At 38.5% G+C, this 17,275-nt stretch overlaps 1 protein-coding gene across 8 annotated transcripts in view; it reads right to left on the bottom strand.

The window, feature by feature from the left end:
- Ppp1r12b (protein phosphatase 1 regulatory subunit 12B) overlaps positions 1 to 17,275 on the bottom strand; it is a 217,354-nt gene that overhangs the window by 149,296 nt on the left and 50,783 nt on the right. For all 8 annotated transcript variants that reach the window (XR_784437.3, XM_033762165.1, XM_033762167.1 and 5 more), the window contains exons 2-5: positions 9,921 to 10,051; positions 5,349 to 5,467; positions 2,735 to 2,894; positions 1,262 to 1,406 (exon numbers count right to left, since the gene is read on the bottom strand). Coding sequence is in view for 7 of the 8 variants with exons in the window: in XM_033762165.1 (XP_033618056.1) it covers positions 1,262 to 1,406; positions 2,735 to 2,894; positions 5,349 to 5,467; positions 9,921 to 10,051 (555 nt within the window). In the remaining variant the exon portion in view is untranslated. The remainder of the gene's footprint in view (positions 1 to 1,261; positions 1,407 to 2,734; positions 2,895 to 5,348; positions 5,468 to 9,920; positions 10,052 to 17,275) is intronic.

The raw sequence follows: 17,275 nt of genomic DNA, 5'->3' as shown, positions 1-17,275 counted from the left end.
TTTTTTTTTTTTTTTTTTTTTTTTGGTACCGGGGATCAAACTCATGTCCTTGTGCTTGAAGGCAGACAACAGAACCACTAAGCTAAATCCCCGGCACACACAATATTTTAAATATTTTTGTTCTCATAGTGTAGACTTTTCCACTTGAGTCATTAGTTTCAGATTTTGGAGCATTTCTAATTTCAGATTAGAAGCTCTACCTGTAGCTGCTTTACTAATTATAAGAAACAGCAAACCTTTAAATTTATATTATGTAAAATAGTACTGAGGAAATTGCCATCATGAGCAATTAAATGTTTATTGCCTCCTGGCAAATAATCAAGGGGAATCCCTACTTATACCTATTCTAATTGTGTGTGCGTGTGTGCATGTGTGTGTGTGTTGGAGATAAAACCCACAGCCTCGTGCATGGTAAGCAAGCACTCTATCACTGAGGTATACCTTCAGGTCTCTTCAGGGGGACAGAGTCTTGCTAAGTGGCCCAGGGTGATCTCAAATTTCAGATTTTCCTGTCCCAGCCTCCCAAGCAGCTAAGATTACAGACATTCATCATCATACCCAATTCCAAAATGGTCTTAGTTGCAATAATAAATTTTAAAAGTATCCTAAAAACTTAAGAGGGAGACTCAGGACACATGAGCTAAAGATTAAGTCACAGGAATTATCTCTAAATGACAGCAGGGGAAATAAGGTTATGTTTTAGGAAATATCAGTACAATTAAGGGTCCTAAGAATGAAACTTGGGTTCAGGACAGCTATAACGCAGATAAGAACATCTACTAATTAAAAGACCATGTCTCTGGATGCCCAGAAAATCAAGACATAGGGATAGGATTTTAAGGGTTTCTAAGTTGCTTGAACTGACTTTGAACTCAAGGGTCTTTGTTGTTATAAAATTTTTAATGACTTAATGTGAATAAAATTCATCTGTGAAAAGACTGAATTGAAAAATAAAATTTTTCATATCTCACTATAGACCAAGACCATCAATTTCTCAAAACTCATTTTTATCAAAGGCATGTTTTTTGTTTATCCTATTTATTTTAGGGGCTTACACATAGAATAATGAGACTAGGTTAGTGGAAATTTATGTTTCATAGCAAACTTGTCCTCCAGTTAACAGTAGGGGGGCAAGGTGGTGGAAGACAATGCCATAATTACCAGTACTGTACATTTCCCCACTAAACAGAGATTTCAGGTCCTCTGTGCTAGAGACTCAGCCACAATCTCCCTGTCCTCCTAGAAGTGCACGCTCACTAACCAGTTTGTTGCAGATATCCATGTCACAGAGTGCTTCTGCCAGGATGGAGCAAGCCTCCTTCACTCCCCAGTGCGCAGCAGCATGGAGGGGAGTCCAGCCATCTTGATCCTGAACATTGAGTTCATAGCCAGCCTGAATTAAAAGTCTAAGAAGAAAACCCCAAATAATATACTTATCTCCTTGATTTTTGTCGTTTTTGCCTTGCCAATAAGCTATTGCCCAATTGATATTTAAGACTTACTCCCGCTAAGGCATAGCCCTAGTTTCATATTACTACTTTGAGCACCACTCAGACATCATCTTTACCAATCCCCTCCAAAAGGTCATACAACATGGTATTTCCTATACATGTCCTTGTTACATAAAATGGGAGTGTATGGACAGCTGTAGACGTGAGATTAACCAAAGCCTAATCCAACTTGCCAGAGCACACAACTCCATCATAGGATGTTTTCCATTTTCCAATGCAGGGTGAAATTAATATATAAAATGAAGACTCAAATTTTGAGGGAATTTTCCCAACTAGCTTTCTGGTTAATCTTTCTAAGACATTATATGTTTATTGTCGAATTTCAAACCTCCAAGTCTGCAAATGTATCTGCAGAGGGTTCTTGCTAACTATAAAGCTATAATCTAACTTGCATCCACGTTGTCCAAGAGAAAAGATAATGATTTGTAAAGTCCCAAGTCTCCAGAAACCTTTCAAGAATTGTGCCACACCTGCCTCGCAAGTGCAAGGTCCTGAGTTCAATCCCTGGTACCAGAGGCAGGGAAAAAAAAAAAAAAGAATTGTGCAAGTGTGAATGTCAAGCTCAGGCAGAAGTAGAGTTCAACACACTGCCACATCTACTAGAAATTCCAAATTCGATGGAATACAAAGGACTGGAAGACAGCAAGTACACTTACAGTGCTTTTAGCAACTGAGGTATTTGAGAAAGCCTGTCAACATTAATCACCAAAAGCCACACAAAGCATGTACAGATTCAAGGAAAAAAAGAATAGATAAAGTAGTAGAGTCCAAATCCCTCATGTGAGTTTGACTATCCTATTCCAGGTGGACACTGCACATTCAAGGTCTATAGAATTGTTGTAATGAGCCAAAAAAATTACCTAAGTTAAAAAGGACCAAAATGATCATAAGTCTGTCCTATATTACAGGTCACAAGAGGAAGAGGTTGTAGGGGAATTAATGACAAATTCAGAATGAAAAGAGGTCTTGAAACATCACTTCAAGCCCATTATACCTCAAGTCTGTTTCACATCATACACATGAGGGAGAAGCTGCAGGGATAGTGGAAGAGAGGCAGACTACCCATGGGGGAATATCAGAAATATGTGAGAAAAACTGCAGGACCAGAGGGGAAAACAACAAAAAGGAAATATATCACAGGGGAAAATCGAATTCACTCTCTGCTTCCAAAATTCACCTCTTCTCCCAGAAAACCAAAACTGCTTCATGTAAATGGACAATACCTGAGGACTTCAGAGTAGCCCTTGGCAGCAGCCACATGGAGGGCTGTGGCCCCTGAGCGAGCCTGCCTCACATCTTCTATTTTCCCACTGTTGAGCCATTGGCGGGCATCCTGTAACATCTGCTGTTCTTCTTCCTTTCTTGACTGCTCTAGATCAACTCCTACAGAAGCCAGACACCAGACAGCCAGCATTATTAAAGTTCCACTTAAGCCTCACAGGATATTTTCTTAGATTTAAAACATATCATAAATATACGACAAATAACAGCTTAGTCAACAAGTCGGGCATTATCAAATTTAGAAGAGCAATGAGATCTGTATACACATTAGTAGTCTTAGCAAGGTTAAATTAAGAGGCTAAATATGAGATGCAGGCCCATGAAGGGAACACACCTAAAACTATTTCCAACAGAACATAAAAATCACAGGGAGAAAATATATTACTTTATAATATTTGCACAAAGCTATAAACTTCAAAGTCCTTTTACATGTAAAATGATTTTAGTTTCCCAACAACGCTTTGAGGTAAAAAGAATAGATACTATGATCTTCATTTGCCAGATGAGAAAATAAAGAGAAAGGTTGGTGCCTTGCTCAAAACCACAAAACATATCAGCGACAGACCTGCCACTAGAACTCTGGTATCCTTAGTCCTTGTCTGCTTTTTCCTTTCCAGTCACTGTACTATATAATGATGGTATCAAAAATCTTGGTTTCAGACATGATATATTTTAAAAAACAAACTACCTCTGAAGCTTTTTTCTACATGTTGGAAAATACACTGATTTGAAAGCTATATACATTAATCTAGAAATGAGGTGATCCACAACCTAAAAACCAGTCTTCTTTCAATGGTATGTAAATTCTGTTTCCCTTAAAAGCAGCATGGAAGCTGGATGTGGTGGTCACACCAAGAATGCTCAGATATGCAGGAGGCTGAAGCAAGAAGAATGTAAACTTAAGGTCAGTCTAGGCAACTTGGTGAGTTCCTGTCTCAAAATAAAACTGCAGAAAAGGGCTGAGGATGTAGCTCAGTAGTAGTTACCTAGTCTGTGCAAGGCCCTAGATAAAATCTCTCATACTGGGATCCAAAAAAAAAAAGCATTATGGAGAGACTCTAAGAGTTCCTCCCTTTAGCCAATAACTTTCCAATATCTATGCCAGTGAAGAGGGGCTAAAGTGGGGGCATTCCTCACTACATAAAATAACGAAATGTCCCAAACACAAAGCATAACCATTCAAAGAGTATTCATACCCATTAGCTGTCTTTATAGGTATTTGATCTGCTCCCTCCCAGCTTTTAAATGAGAACCTATAGATTATCCATCTGATCTGGGGAATGAATGAGATGAAAAATCTACTTAAAGCAGACCAGAACTCTACACACTGTGGAGTTAACAGTGCTGCACAGTTAGGCATACATATGAACACCTGCTCCAGTAATGCAGGTGCCTTAACTGAAGAGTCATCCATCAAAACAGAAAAGGTACATTCTCAAACCAAAAACATTTTTAAAAACTCATTAAAAAGTATGATTTATAAACTGCAAAACATATTTCAGGAGATGGAACAAAGTGAAACAAGAGGTTAAACTAAGCACAAAAGTTTCCAATAGAGCACATGTGCACACACACATACACACACACTCACACAAACACAACTATACTTAGAAGGCAGCAAAAACAAGTTGTTGATATTATTGTAAGGTAAGCCCCATGTGCTTTCTATAAAGGGCCAGATATTAAATATTTTCAGGTTTGCTAGTCATCTGAACTATCAGAACTACTCAACTCTGCTGTTGTAACACAAAAACAGCTTTGGCTAATGTGTAAACAAATGGGCATGGCCAGATTTGGCCTTGTGCATGCCAAAGAACCATACCCAGAAAGGCCACTGGAACTAAATCCTTCAAGTTAAACTACAGATTGTGGGTAAGATTACTTAACTGTGCCCCCTCACCAAGTCACTGCAACTCATGTCCAGAGTTCTGTGTTGGTTCCAGTAAACTCCAAAGGCCTATCTTCCTTGTTTTCTTGTTAGTATCTATTCAACATTCATAATTAAAAGAGCCCAGGGGCCTCTAGTAAGAGAACCCTCCTCTATTCCCTGAAACTAATTCTTCTGAAACTACAAAGTAAGAATAAGCATTTCTAGAGTATATTCTCTAAATACCATTCTTCACCATAACAAACTATCACAATAATTTTCATGGTTAGTATGGTTAAAGGTCACTTCAGAGGTTACAATAAATATATTTATAAGTACCACTTTAGTTTTCTTTAAAAAAAAGATACAAAGTCATAAAATGAATTAATGAATTTGGTCATGCCGTATCCCATTTCTTCTTTGGACTCTGCAATGTGTACAAATCCAGCACAATGTGCACACAGTGAGAACTGTGGACACCCCTCATCAGGTCACTTTTAACTTTACAACTGGGCATCCAACCTCAGGGTGGCATTTGGTGTATTCCTGTGTGCGTTATTAAAAGGATAAGTGATGCTGGCAACTGATAATCAACACTGTGCAGACAATCAGGTCTACCCAGTGAGTGGACTGTATCCTATGAGGGGTGGCGTGAGGGTCTCCCCAGCCCTGCCAATTTCCCAGGTTACCTTGCTTCTTCACTTGCTCCAGAAGCAGATCCTTCATAGCTGGCTCTTCTGCAAGGTCAGAGGGGACCTCACCTTCGCTGTTCACCATACCCACACTTGCTCCATGGTTAATGAAATACCTGTGCAAACAAGACCCAGGATAAATATTATCTCTCCATTTAATATCAATTTCTACTTGTACATCTGAAGTTCACTGTGGAGCAGGGCCTATCTAGAGATTTAAATATGGTCCTGATAAGGTATTTAGTTAATTTCCAATCCCATTAGGCTTTAATGATTAAGACAAGAGGTCTCTCTAATTCCTGAGAAAAGAAATGTCAACAACAAGATTTCTTTCATATTTATATTCCTAATATTTTCACTTCCAGTGGACATTAAGACATTTTCTAAATCCCAAAGGAAGACATGTGGCTCTTAGAACTCACCCCCAGCCCTGAGGCCCAAGGTTTCCAAAAGGACTTACTGCACTTGGAATACTAGGAATGAAAGCAAGCCCCCAGAAACTGTATAAATAAGTAATTCTCATGAGAAGTTCCCAGTGCCACACTGGAGTTTATTAAGTAGTGTTCTGGGGGTAAAAAACAGAAGAATAAAGTATGCATTAAAATTTACATTAATCCTCCTAAATTATACCTCACAAAACTCTCCCTTCAATGACCATCTACATGAAAACTTCTGCACTCTTAGAGGAAAATAAATCATTGAAATGCTAGCTACGTTCTAAATCCACAAAGAATATTCGATCCTGAAGAAGGAATGACCTGATAATTTAAATGTTGTTCATGGATCCCTTTTTATTTTCAAAATACTATGACAAAAATGATACCCCAAATCTCAGACAAGATTATAAAGTAAGGAATGTAAGTACTATTACCCCCCCACCTACACATTTTAAGAAATTAAGGATAATACATAATAAATAATTTGCTCAAAATCACCTAGCTGAAAAATAGCAAAGGCTATTGCCAGTCTTTTGAATTCAAGCTTAGTTCACCTTTGCTCTAGTTCAAACCATTTCTAGATCAGTCAGTATCCCAATAATTTTGGGAACTCTACCAAATATTAACTAAGAAATATTTAAAGGAGAAAGAAAAATTATGCAAATTCCACTTCAATCCATTCAACAATTTAATAAACATTTATTGGCCCACTACTGTGTTCAAAGAAACATATATTAGGTGCTTCAGAAGAATTGTTTTTTTAAAAAATCAATATACAGCCACTTCACTGAAAGAATTGACAGAGGAGAAAGAATCAATAAAAATTAGATTAAGACCATGATTTTGCTTTCTCTGGTATAATAGGGTTCAATAAATGTTAATTCATAGATCAATTTCACAATAGAGAGCCCAACGGCATTCACAATTCATCTAATTTTCAACTATTTTCTTAGTTTCCTCACAATCTTAGAGGATGAAAGACCTTTTCAATTCCAAAATAAACTCCATCTGTATTCTCAAATCTATCAAGGACTACTACTCTGTCCATCAATTACCTCATCATTTCCCCATATTCAATAGCTTCTCTCCTCTGGTTCCTTCCCCTCAGGCCAAAGGAACATTTAACTACACCTCCCCAACCCCAAAAATCCAAAATACAAATAATGTACACTGTAACCACACAAGAAATGTTTGCTGGACTGAACTGTATACTCTAATCAAAGGAGCCATATACTATCTCCAATACATCATACTCTTACTCAGAATTTCTCCTTAGCTCAAATTGTTTCTTCCAACTGAATGGAACACATTCCCTTTTCTTTTGCCAGTCACATCTTTCAAGATTCAAGATTTTAAAATACTCTTGCCTTCAAGAAGCCCTTGCCAAAAAAGAGAAAAAAAAGAAATCCTCACAGGCAGTTTCAAGCCGGGCATGGTGGTGCGCACCTGTAATCCTAGCACTCGGGAGGCTGAGGCAGGAAGATCGCTGTGAGTTCGAGACCAGCCTGGGCTACATAGTGAGTTCCAGGTCAGTCTCAACTACATAGTGAGACCCTGTCTCAAAAAACCAAACCCCCCCACAAAAAAAGAAGCCCTTGCCACCCAACACTAACTCTGGACCTCTGTGATGACACACACTATACCCTGATGTAACCACTCTACCACTGGAAACTACCCAAGAGCAACAACTGTGTCCTCCTCACTGTTACAACCACCAAGATATCTCACACTCTCTGTTTTCTCTTGGCGTTCCACAAATATTGCTTGAATTAAAGGAAACATCTTTACCATTTCACCCTAACATCTACCCATCCCTTACTGGATGAAGCCACAACATCACTTGGGTATATAGGCCTCTAATTTTTCCTTTTCTTTCTTTTTTTTCTTTTGGGTGATACCAGGGATTGAACTCAGGACTTTGTGCTTGCGAGGCAGGTGCAGTGCCACTGGGCTAAATCCCTGGCCCAGTCTCTCTTTTTTTGATGTATCATATGAAGTGCAAATGTAAAACAAAAGGATCATCATGGAACATGAAATAAAATGTACTTAGATTCTTCCTGGAAACCCAGTTTACTTTTACTCATTTCTACTTCCTTGCAAGTTAAGAGTTCCTAATGATACTGGGAATAAGAGTGTAAAATCTTATGATACAGAAAGAAAAGTGACAAGATGACCAGGGCTGATTTTATCTAAAATATTCTTCACTGGCCCTAAGATAAGCAACCAAGTTGAAAAGTACAATCAGGTTCTTTTCCACTGAATAAAAAATAATGCCATACACTTCAAGTAAATAGTGACAGTAAAACCAAAACCTTTCTAATAATGATGTGCATAAAAAAAGATAAAGAAAGTCGATGCTGCCACAACCCCACCTCTGCAATGATCTGGTCTAGATCATCTCATTCACAGTCAAACTCTACATACACCTAATTTGTAATAATCTGTACGGAGAAAGAGTAACTGACAGATTTACTTTATCCAGGGTGAGATTTATTAGAGCAAAAGATTGCTGAGTTTTGAACTTATTTCCAAAGGATCTATGTTCATCCGTAAAGGTGAATTACAGAAAGAACTGTAAGAAGTGTTAAATCCTTCACTGCCCTCAGTTTCACAGGAAAGAATGATGGCAAACAGAACAGGCTCTCCTTGGAAAAGTGAGGGAAAAAAAATCTTGAAAAAAGTGAATCTTGATAATAATGAAATTAGGTAGCTCAAATAATACACAAACATCCCACCTGAACAAATAATCAAATGTCAATAATGACGGGCCAATATGCTTTATGTTTCCTTGGATAAATGTTTTAAGTAAAATCAGGTTGACAAAGAAGTCACTTTACCTCTTGACATCATTATGGTGGCACTGATGAATAAGGCTGGAATCAGAACATTTTATATGAGACTGAAATGGGGACAGCATCAGGGAGCCGGAGATGACTGACTTACTAACTTAGACTGAGCAATGAAGAGTGAAGAAAACTGCACTATTCGTTTTTCTTGGCTTCAGGACAACCCAGTTATCCACTATGAACAAGCAGCCTAGTGAAACACCAGTGTGCGCCCATGGTTTCTCCAGCCCCAGCTCTCTCTTTCATTTCTCCCTCTGAACATCCTTAGCTCAGTAACACACCCAGCGACTCAGGCTCACCCTAGGAAACCTGGGAAGTTCACATTGTGCGGGAAGTCATTTTCAGACCTTTATATGTCCACCAGCATAATTCTCCCCACTATAGGGTGAACAGAGGAAATGTAATGAAGCTCTAATTATATAATTGAAAATGGCCTTAAAACAAGCAATCTAGTTTTCAAAGGGCCATAGAATATCATGATTTCATTTACAGAAGTTACCATATTATCTAAATTATCTTCATCTAGAATACTCACTTGCTCCATTTTAAAGATGTTTCAACTGCCCAAGTCTCTTTCCTATTTAAAAATAAGCTCCCTATCATATAACATATAACAGACATCTATTTATTGCTCTTATATCTTAGGTACTATGTGATCAGGATTCTTCTGCCCAAGGGAGGCACAACTAGTTGTCCTGAAGGTTAGTAGCTGCTAATGTATCTTAGTGACTACACTTATTCTGCCAGTGTGGAGAATACACGCCAACCCCTACATTTCCTTGGCTCGACAGGTTAGGCTCTTTCTTCTGCAACTACCTACAAGAGGGCCATGATATGAGCAGCACACCAGGCATTTTCTACTAAGCACTGATTTTTTTTTTTTTTTTTTGGTACCAGGGATCAAACTCGGGCCTTTGCACTTGCAAGGCAGGCGGTGAAACCACTGAGCTAAATCCCCAGCCCCTTGAGCATTGATTTTTTTTTAGATAACAGATTTATAAAGAATTCTCCAGGCCTGCTGAGCTGTTCAGAAGTAAACTCAGTTCACCAGATAAACCCTACCTTTGTATATCCCAGCAAATATAAATTGAAAACAGAAACAAATAAAGTTTCAACTAAGAAAATGTGGATTTATCAGCAAGGTAAAACACAGTATCCATTATCCCTTGAAATAATCAATTTTCTATTATAATTTTTTAATAGATTATAACTACTTATGGAATTTAAGTTTGTACAAACAGAAGAGAAATTAAGGCTAATTCTGTCAAATCCACACAGAAACTCACTCTGCTATGTTGAGATAGCCGCAGGAAGCTGCTGCATGAAGAGGTGTCCAGCCCTCATTGTCTTGCTGGTTTATGTTGGCTCTGTTTTCCACCAAAAACTTTACCATGTCCAAATTTTCATCAATACATGCCTGAAAAGAAAAGTCCATTCAGTCAGTCAGCAGCTATTTACTGAGTGCTAGTCTATGCCGAGCATTGCTTTGGACACTGACAATGCCCAGAGGTTCAGGTGATACATTAATTTTTATTTCTTTCATACTAGGTGCCTAAAGCATGACTTCTAAGCCTTGAAGTACTATAGGAGTATCTTATTTAGTAGTAAGAGTACTAATAAGATTAAATGTAAAAGAGATTTCTAGAGTGCTATAAATGGGCAAATTGTTTCACCATTATATTAAATGATTGGGGGGGTACCGGGGATCGAACTAGGGTCCCTGTGCTTGCAAGGCAGGCAGCGGAACCACTGAGCTAAATCCCTGCCCTCTCACCAATATATTATAAAAAGAAGAGCATGTTAGAAATCTGATAAACACTGATTTGCTTATGAATTTTAAAAGAAAAAAATCACATAGGCTCAGATGCAATTTTCTCAGTGGAAAGTTACAGTTTAAAACTTTAGGATTGCTAAGATTTCTCATCTGTTTTGGTGAGAAAAGGGAGGGGGATCATTTCAAGTAGAAGAAATGTATTTTCTGAATGGAAGAATATGTTTATGATTATGGATAGTTAGGATTCCTATCTGCCTATTTCAAAGCAGCAATTAGAGGAGATCACAAAAGTTTTGTGAATTAAGGCTTTAGGCTTCTAAGATAAACAATCACAAACACCAATGAGATCTGCAAAAACCAAAAAGCTGCCTTGACACAGATATAGAATAAAAAGGAGGCAGAAGGCTTACACTGACAAAGATTATCATTACCCAGGTTTAGATGTTTCTAAAACCATTGGGATAATTCAGGACCTAGAAACAAATGAGATCACCTCTTTAAAGCTCACCTATGAATACTTTCCTTCAAATAAATAAATATTTAAAATTTTAATAGAGGAAGAGTTCATTAGCCAAATCAAAATGATTGCCCCAACAATATTAGGGATTATTTACATTTTCATTGTGTTGACATTGGCACTAATAATGCAAAAGCAATGGTGAATGAAACTGCCAGTGCCTTAGCACAAATCAAAGTAAGCAGCATCAAGAGAAGTCAGTTCCACTTAAGAATGATGTAAATGAAGCAGTAAAAATTATTAATTTTATTTCATCTAAATCCTTGAATACAGTATAAGTTTTTTTAATATTGTGTGACAAAATTGGAAGTATATTTGAAGCACTACTGCTATACCTGAAGTGTGTGGCCATTGCTAGGAAAAAGCACTTCTGCATGTATCTTGACTTGCAAGATGAACTAGCCATTTTCTTCACAGGACACTATTTTCATTCAAAAGAATTACTGACAATTTAATTATTCACACTTGAAATTAACAAGGCGAGCCTGTCACCTCATAGAAAATTACTACCCTTTGCTGTCAATGGTAAAACTCAACCATGCAAGGGAAACTTGGATTTTTGGAAAAAGCCAACACCATGAGCTCTTGGACTATCAAACAGCACCATAGGACTATCAAACAGCAAGGGTAATTTGTAACATTACATAGTGAAATGTGTTTACATAGGAAGGTCTGATAACTCAATGAACCTATATTTTCCAAATAGCCAAGTGCATGGTGTTAGAGAATTACGGGTAAAAGATTCATTCAATGTACAAGTTACACCAATGGGTGTTTTGTACCAGGGATCAAACTCCTTGTGCTTGTGAGGGTGGTGGAGGAACCACTGAGCTAAATCGCTGGCCCTAGACCAGTGGGTTTTAATGTAACAGAGTAAGACCAGTCCACTGACATGGTTTCAGTTTCCACACTACAACTAATATTTAAGGAACTACCACTTGGAGTTTGGGTATAGTACACAAGAACATCACCCACAACTGTCTGAGTAGGCAATTAACACTCTTTGGTGGGCCAGGGATGTAGCTCAGTGGTGTCACCGCCTGCCTCACAAGTATAAAGTCCTGAATCTGATCCCCAGTATCAAAATAAATAAATTAATTACTTAAAATAAAATACTCCTCCCTAAAAGTATATATTTTTATTAAAATATGAAATGTATATTAATATGTAATGGGCTATTATTATTCAATTGGATTAATACCTATATTTTTCAATATAATGTATCTCTTAATGATATATAACAACAAATATGAACAATGCTCTCAATAAATTGGGAGAGTTCTGAGTAAAGTTAAGTGTAAACGAACCTGAAGATCAAACAGTTAGAAAACTACTGTCTTCCACAAGACTTACCAAGAAGTATTTTATGGTGACAATGAATAACTGTTTAAACAGCAAATCACTGTGGAAAGAATTCAAGTTAGAACTTTAGAGGACCTCTGTAAATAAAGGACCCAAGTAGTACACATCACATACTTATGGGAACTCCCTCTAGCAATAAACCTCATGCCAAACCTGCCTAAAAGCAGGGGCATGGATGAAAATTCAATTTAGGTGAAAATTTAATTAGCTAACTGGTTACAAAAAGCACCTTTGGTATGGGCTACATAGTGAGACCCTGTCTCAAAAACACAAAAAACAAAAAAGCATCTTTGTTAATTTTTCCAAAATAATTTGATACTCTTTTTAAAATAACTGCAATTAGCTAAACATATCAGCCTAGATTTGATCTGATGCAATATAATTCCTCCAACTCGACCCTTGAGGTCAGCATAGTCAGTATAGTCTAGCCAGTATAGTCTATTTTTCAACAAGCAGCTCCAGAAATTACGCTTCTTCTATGATATATACTTAGGTTTATCAACTTCCATAATCATTCTCTCTTTACTCTTTCTTCACTTCTTTACCACATATTTCAAAATTATTCACAAAATATTTTTAAACTTTTGATAATTATGCTTATCACTAAATTGGACATATGATGTATGTCTGTCAGTCTGCAATCCTATGTGGTAAGGTGCAGCCAACTAGCAGCGGAGTACCTCACTAAAAACTACAAATTTTCAAGTGAAGAGATGGAAATGAACATGTCGTAACTCATTTTCTGCTGCTGTTGCAGAGCACTTGAGTAATTTATAAAGGAAAGAGGTCTGTTTGGGCCTATGGTTCTGGAAGTTAAGAAGTCCAAGACTGGGGGAGCCTTGTGCTACTCCAACTCATGGCAAACAGTGGAAGGACAAGCAAGAATGTGAGACAGAAAAGGAGGCTGAACTCATAACCCATTCCCATGGAAAAAAGGCATTAATTCATTAATGAAGACTCCACTCCCTATAAGTCAAGCACCTCTGGCTAGGATCACTCTTCCCAACACTGCTGCACCAAGGAATTAAAAGTTTAAACACATAAACTTTTAAGGGACACCCTCAGGGCAGTTTCCAAAAAGTACTGCAGCCCAAGAAGACTATTTTAGGGGCTGTATTACACGCACTTTTTGCTCTTAATAGTAACTTCTATTTTGTGATAGTTAATCTTTACTGGCTTGAGGGACTTAGAAGATCAGTAAAGCACACTTCGGGATGTGTCTGGGTTAGTTACAGGGCATGTCCTGGTCCCTTCCTCTGGCTCTTCCACTGTTCTCTGCTTCCTGGATGCCATGAGTCAGGCTGCTTTGCTTCCACCATACCCTCCTTCCATGTTTCTGCCTTGGAGCCAGCTAACCATGGACTGAAACCTCTCACACCATGAGCTACAATAAACTTTTTCTCCTATAAGTTGTATATGTCAGATATTTTATCCCAGCAATGAAAAATATGACCAATGCATGTATTAACTTATGTCATCTTAACTTGGTTGCCCAAGACAGCTTGGGTCAATTGCTTCTTTCTTGGTTGCAAAATATCTTTGGCTCTTAAAAAAGAACAGTCTAAAAATTAGCTCCAATGGCTACACCACCACCAGGCAGATTTTGAGAAACAAAGTGTTTTCAAGATAATTCTTTGCCCTTTGACGATGTCAGCAGCCAAATTCCAGAGAGCCTCAAAAAGGCCCAGCTTGTCCAGGTATCAAACAGGAGAAAATTAATCTTTTCTTCTTCCTTTCCTCTTATTAGCTCCTATGCTGTTCTAATCTTCTTCACTACTCCAGTTTTCCTCCTTTTCAATTTTGTGACATTGTTGTCTATAGATTTCTAATCCTTGACACAGTATTGTTAGGGGGAATGACACTGTGAGGAAGTTTGAGAGAACGGCAACAATAAGAAATTGGCCTAATCGGATATGTAATTGGGCAGATCATCAATCTCTGAAGAATTATTTCAGAGAGAATAGAGTAGTCCAACTGCTCAAATTATTCACCACATCCTCTACCAAGTGACAGTAACTGTTAAAATGCATCAGCTTCAGGGACAGTCAGAACAGGGCTTAAATACCAGCTCTGCCAATACATATAACCATGAGCAGGACAGCTAACCTAAGTTATCAGTGCACTAGGGAACTGGGAAGATGCCCACCTCAGGGCTTTGTGAGGATTAAAAGAGGTCAGCTCTTGGAATAGTTCCTGATGTTGTTTTTAAGCTAACAGTTTAACAAACAGCAACTTTCCTGGAGAAAACACACACACACACACACACACACACACACACACACAACCACAAGATGCACCAATTCCTCACCTATCACAACCAGCCCCCACCTCCAGTACCTTTTGGGGGGGAAAGCAGTTTGATTAAAAATGTCTTTGAACTAGCAAGATTTGGAAGTTTATTTCTAAGTTTAACTTTAGAAAATCCTTCTCTCCTTTCAGAGTTCTGTGGATTCCTAAATTCAGGAGCTATAAGAAAAAATAGTATGCACCCTGGTTAAATTGGAAGGGAATTATCCTTGTAATCAATGCAATACTGATCAACACAAATGTAGGATATTTACTCTCATGAAATACCTTGGAAGGATGGCTTTCCCCCCTCCCCCTTCATCCCTTTGTCCTCTCTCCTTTTTGGGGTACTGGGGATTGAACTCGGGTCCTTGTGTTTGTGAGGCAGGTGGAACCACTGAGCTAAATTCCTGGCAGCTCCTCTCTCCTTTTCCTCCCCTCCCCGCCCTTTTTTTGACTCCAGAAATGGGCTATTAGTAAAGCATGGATGAGAGACAAATAGGCCCTGAAAACCTTCTCAAATGAATAATGACTAAATTTAGATGTCCTTCAGCCCACTCCATCTGCAGCTGTGCTGCTGACTCATTCACGAGTGAACCATTTTCACGAGCAGATTTGCCCATCTGGAAATCAGTCCAGGACCATGGACTCCAGTACCATGTCTCTATCCAGAGCTATACCAATTTCTTGGAAAGGAGACTAAACATGCTTTTGATGTTACCCATGACAACAACGGAGGAATTCTTCTTTGCCATTAACACAAATTTCTCCTATTGTGGTTTAAGTCCATTTCGTCCTACTTTGCATTCCTAAAGATACACAGAATATTACTAAAGTACCAATTTGTCCCAAGCTCCCTAAGAAATGAAGATATGATTTAATAGTCCAAAAGGCCTATTTCAATAAATTGGCAGGTAACCAGTTTAAACTTTCTCCTAAAACAGGCATGTTACATTTCACTGACAAAGACAAGCTTTCTCCAAGGGACAATATTTGCTTTTACCAATAAAATGAGGAAAGAGCACTGTGATCTTTCTACTGTACCTGATATTGCTCTCTACATATCAAAGGCAGAGGTGGCTGATGGTTGATCAGTGCCAGAATTAAATCTGGGAGTGCACAGAGGTCTTACAAAAGAAAGCCTCCTTGGTTCCCAAAATAGCCAGCAACTGTCACCACCACAAAGTGCTGGCTCTAAGAGATGACCTCACTGTTGTGTTTCAGAATAACACTAATACTACCTGCTTCAGCCTACAAACAACTCTCCCACAAAACCCAGCTCTATGCCTGGGCAGTTGTTACATCAGAAACTGGACTTACTGCAGCCTAACATCTACTTGTTTTATTTTCCTGATCAGTTTGCCTTGATTTCAACAAATCATCCTTACAAAAGTGTTGGAAGAGTATACCAAAAACACTACCAATGACCACAGGCAATCCTCAAAAGAGGAAAAAAATATGTGTAACACATGCATCTATCTGATTGAGATTAATATCCAAAATATATAGGGAATCCTAAAACTCAACAAGAGCAAAAGCTATACAATGAAAAAATGGGCAAAAGTTTTAAATACATCTGTCACCATGTTTACAAATATAATGTAGATGCCCAAAAGCACATGAAACAATGGTCAACATCAGTAACTATTAGGGAAATGCAAATCAAATACAATGATATACTACCTCACAACCACTAGGATGGCCGCTCAAAAAAAATTACAAAAGTGATGGTAAGAATATAGAGAAAATGAGCCATCGCTCAAGCACCGGGAGGTAGGCCAGGCCCGATCCACCGCGGGAAGGAGAACCACACCTGCTCCCGACACAGCAGCCATCGCTCAAGCGCTGGGAAAGTAGCCACATGGGCACCCCTGAACCCCCATAAGCCCCCCTCCCAGCACTCTCAGACCTCCTGACTGTGCAAGTCTTTGGACCCACTCTGCAAAGACAGAGGTGGTCATCAAGGGTATTTTTCTGAGTTCCCAACTTTGAACATCTTTAAAGAAAGGGCGTGGGAAACCTGTAATAGAACATTGCAGAGTTCAACCATTCAGAAGGATGAACTCAATCTGGGCCTTGCAGCCCGAGGTCAGTCAGCGTCATGGGGTTCAGCAATCAGCTAACTGAGATCAGGGGTCTTTCATCCTCGCTCTGTCTGAGCCATTAAATGGTAAATACACTATACTGAAAAGTTTGTTCACTGCAGGCATGTTCTGGACTGCTTCTTGATTTCAATTTAATTCAAATGATTTAAGGGTGATAGACTAGTGACTACCACAGGTGGTCAGTGTACAAGTTGTGCTTGATCTCAATGTGTTGCTGATTGTATCAGTTGGCGTAAAGCATTGCCGTTGATTTGATGAGCTGTTTTCTCTGATGTTATGAAGATGAGAATGTCTGTGGGTCGTTAGAGACACAGAAGCTAGGGTGCAACTATATCAGGAAGATTTGGGTGATAATCCAGAGATTAGACCAAGGACAGTTCGACAACAAAAATTAAAATGAGAAAACACTTAAGCAAGGCACAAGGACAGACTTCCAGTTCACCAATGGCAAACAGTAGGGCAAATGAGGATGAAAAGGCCGATAGTGAACCACCAGGACACCCTGAACTCAAAGCACAGGAAGTAACAAAACAGATCAATCAGGCTCTAGAAAAATTCAAAACAGAAATAATTTCCCAGATAACCACAGAGATAGTG

This window comes from Fukomys damarensis, unplaced genomic scaffold (genome assembly GCF_012274545.1).
Source record: "Fukomys damarensis isolate Sample0158 unplaced genomic scaffold, DMR_v1.0_HiC HiC_scaffold_11, whole genome shotgun sequence".
Classification (NCBI taxonomy): domain Eukaryota; kingdom Metazoa; phylum Chordata; class Mammalia; order Rodentia; family Bathyergidae; genus Fukomys; species Fukomys damarensis.
Note: the sequence above shows the minus strand (reverse complement) of the source record. Positions and strands in the feature narration are given on the sequence as shown.